General features: G+C 28.0%; 1 protein-coding gene across 1 annotated transcript in view; it reads right to left on the reverse strand.

The window, feature by feature from the left end:
- Positions 1 to 9,739: 9,739 nt before the first annotated feature.
- The window catches only part of LOC117166865 (solute carrier family 25 member 51), a 16,277-nt gene continuing 14,509 nt past the window's right edge, over positions 9,740 to 11,507 (reverse strand). The window contains exon 3 of the mRNA XM_033351245.1: positions 9,740 to 10,731. Coding sequence (XP_033207136.1) covers positions 10,021 to 10,731 — 711 coding nt within the window. The 3' untranslated portion in view covers positions 9,740 to 10,020. The remainder of the gene's footprint in view (positions 10,732 to 11,507) is intronic.

An 11,507-nucleotide genomic window follows, 5' to 3' on the forward strand; every position in this document is an offset into this window, starting at 1 on the left:
TTAAAAATTCGCTTTACATCCAACTTTGATCCTTGGGTCTTGGCGATTTTTTCTTAATGCATTTCAGTCACTGATAAACGGGAGTAAATTAAATAGGAATATCTCTCAAGAAATAAGTGATTAAAATGCAAAAAAAAATTGGGGAGACTTTTTTGACCTCTAGGTAGTAAAAAAGAAAAACGTCCGAAAATTTAAAAACTAATTATTCTCTTTTAAGATACCAATACAATTTACAAAACACTAATTGTAAAATTTTAAAATTTTTCAGCCTTCAGTTTCAAAACTCAAATTTTAACGTTAAAATTTACCTCATTTTCAGCATACAGGCTTATTGTTTGAAATTTCACAATTTTCGTTATAAGTTATAGGTTACGCCAAAAATAACTTATTCTGGGATTCGAAATTGCTACAACGTGAAAAGGTAAAAATTGTAAATTCAATGTATTCAAATTGAAGTATGCAAATTTATTTGGTTTTAAATATAAATTAATTAAAATTTATTTTTTAATTTTTACAATTGTAATTTATAACTTTTAAAACTGAGTAATTGTAGATCAAACATGAAAAAGTAGACTTGTTTCAAATTTGAAGCAGTTCTATTATATATATTAAACCATTAAAACCTCTGACCTGTTTTTAAGCTTTTTAAAACTCATTTGAAAACTTTTTTAAACGCTTTTGGTTATAATTTCTTAATAAAAGAATAATTTGTATTTAGTCTACAGAGCAGCAATTCCAAAAATATATAAAGTTTTAATAGTTAAGACATTTTAAATTTGTAGTCTTCAGTATATTGAATAATTCGAAATTTAAAGGTATTTAAATATGTACGAATGATTGAATTGAAATTGTTCGATAATTTCAGATTGAAACATTTCAAATTATTTAGTTAGAAAGTAAAATCGTATAAAGTTACAAAAAGAGAAATGAACATCTTTTATTAATTTATTATTTTGATAATTTGGCATCCTCACCAATTTTTTAAAAAAATATAGCGCCTGATTTTGGTCAACTTTAAAAAATATATATTTAATGTTCGCTCAAGGTCAGTTTTGTTCAAAGTGCTTGTTCCTGGATAAATTGACTCTTATTGTTTCCGCTTTTCGTTATGTCACTCATTTATTGTGTTTTTCATAGAAAACATTGAAATCTGGGTTTTTCATATTTATAAAATTATAATTAAAGGTCACTAAGGGTCATTTTCTGTGCAAAATATTGATTTATAAAGATTATTTTGTCAAACTATAGAACGGATTTCTTCACCCAAAGATACGAACCTGAATTGTACTATAGTAAAAACAGCCGGCAAAAATTAGACGTAAGCGAAATTAAAAAAAAAAACCTTAGCCGACCTATAAGTATTCATTTTTTCCTCGAAACATTCAAAAGAAACTCTTCGAAACGCTTTCATTGCAACAATTTTATTAAAGAAAAAGAAAAATATCATAATTTTTACATACATTTCTTAAAATAAAAAATTATCAACAAGATTTATAGAAAATATATTAAAGAATAAAATGATTGCCGCGAATGTTAGAACCGAAAATTATTATTTAAAAAAAAGTTGTTCTGAATGGGGCCAGACTCGTTAACAGGAAAAATCGCGAAAAGAAAGTGAATTTCAAAATTGAACGTAGTAAAAAATTGAAAATAGTGACACACGTGTAAACGATCGATTGAGTCAATATAAATTATTCCATTTTTAACATATTCAATTTGGAAATTGAATAAAAAACATCAATTTTCAATAGTAAACAAGTAAAAAATTAATTGTCACCAATTCAGAGTGATAAATTTAAACTTTGATTGTTACAATTATAATTTTTCTACTTTGTTATTTGTAATTTGAGAGTAAAAGTATTGTATTTTGATTTTCAAAGAATAGTTGAAAAATGTTTAATTTAAAAAAAAATCGAATAGCCTCTACGTTTTTGAATGTTTCAAATTAAAGAAAAAAATTGAGCTCAAGAATTTTGAAAGATTAAAAAGACTTTTTTTTAAGATTTCTAGGAAGATTTAAAATAATTTTTTATTTCGAAAAAGTCCATAACTCAAAGAGAATGTTGAAAAATATTACAAAATATTTACAACATTGCAAAAAAATCTGGAAGCTCTTGAAACAATTTTGTATGCCGGATTTTACAAAAATGTTAGAAAAAATTAGAATCCCTTTAAAAGATATTTAAAAGTTCCGAAAAATTTCAAAAATCATTTAAAAAGATTTGAAATGATTTAAAAGAAAATTAATACCTTTGATGGTTTCAAAATTAAATGTTGACTTTTTATTTTGAAAAATGACATCATTTTAAGAGGAGGTATAAAAGTATGAGACCACTGAAAAAATTCCGAAAGCGATGAATGAAAAATCACCAAAAATGAAATCTCTGACGACCGAATTGCAAAATTTCAGACTGAAAATGTCCAAAGTAAAAAATCCCCGAATTATGGAGTTCCCGAATTTAAACATGAAGAATAGAATTTTCGATCAATATTATTTATTTATTAAAAATACAATAAATAAATAATTTTATTAAATTATTGTTTAAATTTAAAAGAATAATAATTGTTAAAATTTTTTTTAATACTATGTACATTATCAAATAAAATTTTTCATGCAGTAATATACATATTTTTTAATCATTGTTTTTTTAATTTCAAAACATAATTTTTTAAACTTTAAACATTAAAAAAATGTATCTGATACAAATATTCGATTATGGTATTTTAAATAAATAAATAGTCTTTAATGAACAACAATTTTTTTCTATTGTTTAAATTCAGAAATTTTCTGTGGGGAATTTTCGAATTCAGTAATATCTTAGGGCGCAGTCTCATGGAGGGTAGGCATTCAGTTGTCCGAAATTTCATTTTCCCTAAAAGTCATGCCGAAAAAATCACTATATTTAAGGACGGTGTAGACATAAATCACAGAGGGGATCCCGATGGGGAATTCAGTGAAAATCATTATACAAACAGACGTTTGATGGCGTTTATGAGAATTCTTTGACATTTACATTTGCTTCGACTTTTAAATTCGAGAGACAACTTTGAAAACTAGGCAACTGATAAGTGAATACCTGAATAAGAAATACTAATAAATATAAGACAATGTTGAAATAAAAAATTATCTATATAATTAATTTTCTATTGTAAAATATACAATTTCTATGGTTACAGATCTTTAGAATCTCGTTTTGATTTTGACTTAAATTAAATCGTGTAAATTATTATTCAGCAATGAAAAATGAATATTCATATGACTGAAAAATAATAAGATGTTGGTTTCTCAAATATTCCCCTGTTTTCAAATCTTTCGGAAATATTTCAATGTGCTTAAAAAAATTGCATTTTTGATAAATTTAAAATATTTTACAAAGACATCAATGATTTCCCAAGGATTTAAATAATTTAACAAATATTATTAAATATTTCAAAAAATTTTCAAAGGTTTCTTCGCAAATGTTTCCAAGGATTTCCGAAAGATTTCAATGATTTCCCAAAGGTATAAAAGGTTTCACATATTTCGAAAAGATTTGGAATAGAATTAAAATATTTTACAAATACATCAATGATTCCCCAAAGATTTCAATAATTTTACAAATATTACCAAATATTTCAAAATTATTTCAAATATTTATTAAATATTTCAAAAAGATTTCACAAAGATTAGAATGATTTTCAAAAGTTAAAAAAAATTTCGCAAAGATTTTGGATGGATTAAAAAGATGTCACCAAGACTTAAATGATTTTCAAAAGACTTCATAAAGATTTCAATCATTTTTACGAATATGACCAAACATTTCAACAATATTTCAAAGATATCAATAATTTCACAAATGTTTCAAAAATATTTCAAAGATTTCCAGATTTCAAAAAGAACTCAATGATTTCCCAAACATTTGGAATATTTCGCAAAGATTTAAACAATTTCCAAAACATACCAAGTAATTCAAAAATATTTTTAAGACATTTGAAGGATTTCGAATATTTCGAAAAGATTTCAAAGATGTCACAGAGATTTCCAATAGATTCAAAAATTTCGCAAAGGCATAAATGATTCCCAAAGATTTCAATAATTTCACAAATGTTTCAGAAATATTTCGAAGATTTCAAATGTCGCGCAAAGATTTAAACAATTTCACAAATATTATCAAATATTCTTAAAATTTTTTAAATATTTTAAAAGGATTTTAATGATTTTCGAAAGATTTCACAAAGGCTCCAATAATTTCCTAAAGATTTCAACAATTTACAAAATATACAAATATTTCAAAAATTTTAAAAATATTTTATAAAGATTTCAATGATTTTCCAAAGATTAAAATATTTCGCAGGGATTTCACAAACGCAAAGATTTTCGATAGATATAAAGGATTTCATAGACTAATGATTTTTAAAGATTGCAAAAATTACAATTTTTAAAAAGATTTTAAAAAGATTTCAATTAATTCCCAAATATTTCAAATATTTTAAATATTTCATAAAGATTCCGGATAGATGTAAAAGATTTCATTAAGATTTCAATGCTTTCCCAAAGATTTGAATAATTTGAAACATATTAGCAAATATTTATAAACTTTTAAAAATATTTCACAAATATTTCGGATAGATTATTAATATTTCACAGAGAGATACATTATTTCCAAAATATTTTAGGCAGATTTTTTGAGAAACTAAAACAACCTGATAAATTTGATCATTCGATTTGAGAGGGGGGCAAGTCAATACTTTGCTCCTCCCTGATCGATTCTTGGTGGATTTCTGGATAGTAATATTCTAATATTGTTAAAATTTGTGTACATTTCAATCTACGAAATAAAAGTAAAAGCCTTTTTTAGAACAAGATTATTGTTTCTATTGTCCAAAACTCTTCTTCTGTGTATTAGTAAAAGAAGATTAAATATTTATTACAAAACGCCACCCAACGTCAATTTGATTTATAGAGCAATACAAAATTCGCAAGCAGAAACCTATCTATCAATTGTTTCAAAAGCGTTTAGCCATCTAGTAATTTTTTCGGTAAAATAAGTTTTATGGTAAAATGAAATTTTGGGCAAAGGAATACCTACCCCCATGGCAATATTATAGTGTAGTAGGGGAACAGTTTAGACGAATGAGGAGACTGCGAGAGCTTGTGCAGGTACATCATTGGTCAAAACTGTTCCACTATTCTACTAATCTATCTTCATGAGACTGCATCCTAACTCTCGGGAATTTTATTTTTCGTCAACTTTTCAATTCGAAAGTTTTATATTTCGGCATTTTTATAATTTCCTGAATTTTAATATTCAGGAATTTTGCAATTTACGAATTTTACAGTGTCGGGAATTTTATTTTTCGGTATTTTTCAGTTGCTTCTTCCGAAAAATAAAATTCCCACCACTGTAAAAATTCTCGCAATTCTGGACAATTTGTAATAATACTGAATTTGAGAATTCTCGACAGAATTTTGTTGTTGTTGAAAAAGTGCATTGTATTCTTTTTAACTTACAAAAAAGTTCGCAAAAAAGAAAATAAAATAAAAATTCGCTATCAATCAGTGCTGAATTGAATCCCACAAATTTTGTTTTGTTTGAAGCGCACGTGTTTTTGAATTTATTTTTGCATAACGTTTGTATACGATTATTTTTATTTTAAATTAAAACAATAATTTAAAAAATTAAACATTAAACAAAGTTTATATAATTAAAATATTTGATTATTGTATTTTTAATAAATAAGTAATATTAATTAAAACATTATTTTCTCAATTGCTACAATTCGGGAATTTTTTAGTTTGTATGTTTTGCAATTGGACAGCATTCGGTCTGGAATTTTATTATTAGAGAATTATCAAGTTCAATAATATTGTAAACTGTCCAGAATTTTATTATTCTGGAATTTTTAAATTCGGGATTTTCAGATTTCGGCATTTTATAATTTCAGGAAGTTCACAGGGTCGGAAATTGTATTATTCGAGATTTTTCAGACCTAAAAATATTTCAAAACATTTTAAAAGATTGATAAAATTGTAAAAGAAAATCTGGAAGATTTTGAGGCAATTTTTTCGAATTTTACAAAACTTTTACGATAAAATTTAAATTATTTGCATTTTAAAACGTATACCATATAACTTACGTAAGTATTTCAAGCAAGCTGTATCAATTATAATATTTTACAGTTTATTTAAAAATATATTTTATGGAACATGATATATTTTATGAATGCGCCAGTGAAATTCTGTTTGTCTAATTTTTGTTGCCAATGCGAAACGTAATCTGGCTTATAACTGCCGTCTTAACATCTAAAAATCGAAAGAACAATTTTCCTGCTACTTGGAATTATAATTATATTTTTCTAAGAATGTTAGAATATATAATAATTAAGAAATTGGAAAATACATACGAGAACTTGATTAGACGAATAGTATGAAAAATCCATAGAAATAGCAGACCACAAAAAGAAAAAAAAACTAAATAATATCAAAGAACTATATATAGATATTTCACTTAAAGTTTTATCAGTTTGAATGAAAATATAATATTAGAGTGAAAAAATTATAACCTATAAAAGAATATAAATTAGAAGAAATAATTTGAAAATTAGAAGAAAAATATATGAAACTGAAATAAAAAATACGCATGGCCTTTTATCTCTGGCATTTAATAAAGTAACCATGTTTTTCAACGTTATAAATGTGACAAAAGTTTTAATTGGGAATTTACTTTCAATTTAAATGGTTCATGTTTGAGTTAAGTTACGATAAGTGCATATCGAGGGGCCTACTGAAATATGGGTGCTATATACGGATTGCGGTGGGTAGAGGGGAACTGACAATTTTCGCCGGACGCGCTATCTACATTTATCGCGGCTAATTAAGCCCGCACCGCATCTACCTTTATAATATCTTTGGCCGAAGTGTTCAACATTTCTCAGTTCGCGCCGAAAGGCGGAGTCAAACACATAAGCCGGAATGACCGAAACACCAATCACTGAACACCTTTGACAAGACGAAAAAGTGCCTTCTTGTCAAAGGTGCTCTATGATTAGTGTTCCGGTCATTCCGGGTTACGATCAACCAATCAAATTTGCCATAAAATAAATTCTTAAACTCTCATAAATTCTCAGAGAATTTATTTCTCTGTTATATTCTCATTCTCGTTACCATTCTCAAAGTAATATAACCGGCTCAGAACTCTACGTGCAGACATCTTGCGACCTGACGTCACACCATGAAATACCTAGTTACATAGAATGCTCATTAACCGCGGGATTTTGGGGCCGTTTCTAAGTCGAAAATCTATCGGGCCTCTCCTTCTATCTGTACATGTTAGAAAAATAAATCTATTCAATTTTTCGACTTTCGGCATGGCCCCGGAGTACCACTACAAATCGTTTTAAATTTGGAAAACATTTTTTCTCATTTTCTCTGGCCATTAATATTCAAATACCAGAATTCTAATCTTGTATAGTCTTTTTAACATAGGATTTTTTATACAAGGAATAAAAAAATATTTCAGACACAAATTTAACATTATCAAATTTATTTATTTATTTTTAGCAAAAAAATTAATTTTCTTTCATAAAATATGATTTTTTTAGCAAAGTACTAGAATTTTCAACAAAATAAATATTCAACAAAATAGTTGGACTTTCAACCTAAAAAGATGAATTTTAAAACCAGAAAGACGAATTTTCAACAAATAAAGGTTTTTCTTTCACGAAAGAAAAAAAAGTTTTCAACCAGAAAATGTGACATATTCAAAAACAGAAATTTTCAACAAAGTAGTTCATCTTTTATCCACGTAATTGAATTATCAATTTTTTTTAATTGTTCAACAAAATAGTCCAACATTTAACCAAAAAAATTAGTTTTCAACTAAAAATATGAATTTTCAACACGAAATTATTTCTGAATATAGTGATTTAACGGTTTACCAAAATTTCCAAACAAAATAGTTGAATCCTCACGCAAAGATGATTAATTTTAAACCAAAAAGTTGCATTTTTATCCAACAGAGATGAAATTTCTATTGAAAGATATAAATTTTCAAATCAAAAAGACAAATTTTCAAAGAATATTATTTGAATTTTCATCAAAAAAAGATTTTAATTTAACTTTTCAACATAAACATATTAATTTTAAACAAGAAGTAAATTTATTACGAATATTACTGACTTTTTAAATAAATTATTAAATTTTCGAAAAAATATTTAAATTTGCATTAATATACTTTAATTTTAAACAAAAAAAAAACGAATTTTCAACCAGACATTTGCATTTTTATCCAAATATGCGTTTTAAATAAACAGTAATTTTCCTACGAAGATACTTGAATTTTCAACCCCAAAACACGAATTTTCAACAAAAAGAGTTAAAGCATTAACCAAAAAAAAATGAATTTAACAAAATAATAGAATCTTACACCAAACAGCTACATTTTTCTAAGAAAGATGCAATCTCTACTATAGTAGATAAGTTTTTGCATTAAAAAGACAAATGAAAAAAAAGTGGAATTTTCATCCCAAGAATATTTCAGTTGACTTTTCAACATCAAAATACGAATTTAATTGAAAAAGTACATTTTCTACGAAAATATTTGAATTTTTAATCTAAGTGGGTAAACTTTTTTAAAAAATATTGAATTTTCAACCAAAAAGTTGCATTTTTACCCAAGAAAGATGCAATTTCTATTAAAATAGGTGAATTTTGTAATTAAAAAGATTTCAGTTGACCTTTTAACAGCAAAATATGATTCTTAATCAAAAAACAAATTTTCTGCGAAAGTAGTTGAATTTTCAATCCAAATAGACGAATTTCCAACAAAACAGTTGAATTTTTAACCAAGAAGGATGACTTTTTCAGGAATTTCAGGAATACTGTAAATCTTCATTTTAAAAATTCCCTAATATTTCCCTGGCCAATTTTTTTCCTAACCATTAATATTCAAACACTAGAACCATAAAGTTGTAATACTTTTTAACAAGAATCTTTGTTAAATGGAATAAAGAAAATACAAATTGAAAACTTTAAAATTTATTCTGTTCGAAAGTTATTAAAATTATAGAAATTCCCTGAATTTAACCAATTATTTTTGTTGTTAAATCCCACACTTTCTTTAAATTGTAGTTGGCCAGGTTCGTTTTTCACTCACCCGGTTTTTTTTGGCCCATAAAATAAAATTCAGGCCTCCAGTACAGTCACCAGAACGGCCGGATCTTGGAATGGCTGGAATGAGGCGTTGACCAATCAGACACGTTCCACGGAAAAATTTTCATTCTCACGTCGAACTCAGCCGAAGTGTTCGAAATTTTTAAGTTCGCGTCAAAAGGCTTTCCGTTCATTTCCAAAGTTGTCAAACACATGAACCGGAATGACCGGAACACTAATCACAGAGCACCTTTAACAAGAAGGCACTATTTCATCTGGCCGAAGGTGCTCTGTGATTGGTGTTCCGGTCTTTCCGGTTCATGTGTTTGAGAACTTAGGAAATAAACGAAACGTCTTTTGGCGCGAACTTAAAAATTTCGAACTTTCCGTTTGAGTTCGGTACGAGAATGACACTATTTCCGCGGAACGTTTCTGATTGGTCAACGCCTCATTCCGGCCGTTCTGGTGCATAGACTGGAGGCCTCATATTAAATTTCTGCACAGTTACTACAAGTAATTTGTTTCTTTTGCAGAATTTCCAAAAATTAGGTGTAAATAATAAATATTCTCTTCTAAAACAGCAGTTCTATACAATAAAAAATACATGAACTTCATTTCCTAGAACGTTTATTATACGATCAATACTCTTTCATACCAAATCAATCGAATAAAATTATCTAAACGAATCATTTACTTACTATGCGACAATCACAAAATATTGTATAAAAAATAACAACTTTTTCTCTCGGGTCAGACAAAATCAATAAAACTCTACGACTGTAAGTTACATTTACAATTATAATATTAAAATTAACATACAATTTACAGTTGAAGCAAATGTCAATATAAAATATAAAATATAAAACAGATTACCTAGAGAGTTCGTATCGTCAAAATACAATTTTCTTCAAGAAGTCGTAAGAGGCATTTATCACGCCCCAGCTGATGAACGATCTCATATAATTTAAATGCACTCCTTTATAGAAATTAATTATGCTTCTGTCCCTCGCTATGTATAATTCGCGTAAAGCCACCGAAATTTTATCGAAATTTCCACCTACTTTAGTCTGCATGTGGATTTTGATGACATTCAGGGGATAGAAAAGAGTGCTCGTCAATGCGCCGCTCAGAGCGCCACTGATAAAGTTTTTTAGAAAAGATTCTTTCCCACCCATCATCTCTTTTGATTTGTCTCGAAGCGTGAAAAAGGTGAGGTTCGAGAGGCCGTTTCTGTAAATTATTGGAACGAAACCGCGATAACACTCTTTAACTCCATACCTCGATAGCAAAAACTTGAAAGCGTGGGGCGTGTTTTTGAATTTGCTGTTGTATCGCCAATCTTGCAATAAAGACTGAACTCTCTCGAGAGGCATCAGGATCGCTTCAGTAGCTCCGGCAACATTCGACGCGATTATTTTTGCCAAAAGGGGTCTTCCCGTGAGGAGTGTGATTCTCTCTTTGCTGCCTTCGTAAACACTAAACATTATACTAAGAGAGAGAGTTTTTTGGCAGAGAGGTGGCAAAACTCCTCGGTAAAGAAGTGATAATCCTTCTCGAGACAATTGCTGAACGGCTGTGCTTGCCGGCACATCTTCTAATATCTGCAATTATTGCTTTTGTTAAACAAAATCATTAATTCGGCTATGTAACATTTTTTTGTACAGTATGGCCTTTTTAAACCTCAAACGGTACATTGGTGCGAGTTCGCACCCAAAGTTTTTTCATTTTGTTCCCATTTACGCAAACTCAGCTGCAGCGGATTGTCCCCACATATATTAAAGATATATGTTAAATATGTGTGATATGTGCTAGTGTTTATTATTTGTTCAATATATTAAATAATTAATATTAACATTGCAACTTTATTGCAATATTAACAAATCAATTCGCCCCAGTGCACAGTTTACGTATGCTGGGATGGAGTATACCGTTTGAGGGTTAATTAAAGAAAAAAATACCCGGTCGCTTGAACTCTAAAGATAAAGATTTTTTCATTTAAAATAATAAAAACTGAGCTGCAAATTAGAGCACTCAAAGTGAAACTTTTGAATGTTTTTATTCAAATTCTCAATAATTTACAGGTATAAATTGAAAGATACTAAACAGAAGTGGCGGAGTCTTTTTTCTCTAGGTGGGGACAGGAGAATAAACTTATAATATTGAATGACACACTTTGTACATAATACGAGGGTAGTTCAATAAGTCCTTAGAATGACCAACAGATTGCGCGCGAATCGCTCCAAATCATCTGTTTTCAGTGAGCACCACTCCCGAATAGATATATGGTGCAGTCACAGTCCACATCTTCTGAGTTTACGTGTTTTTATAACCAATTAAAAAAAAATTGTTCGTTAAGAAAAATGGAAAAAAACGAGTT

The sequence above is a fragment of the Belonocnema kinseyi genome, chromosome 2 (assembly GCF_010883055.1).
Source record: "Belonocnema kinseyi isolate 2016_QV_RU_SX_M_011 chromosome 2, B_treatae_v1, whole genome shotgun sequence".
NCBI classification, from domain to species: domain Eukaryota; kingdom Metazoa; phylum Arthropoda; class Insecta; order Hymenoptera; family Cynipidae; genus Belonocnema; species Belonocnema kinseyi.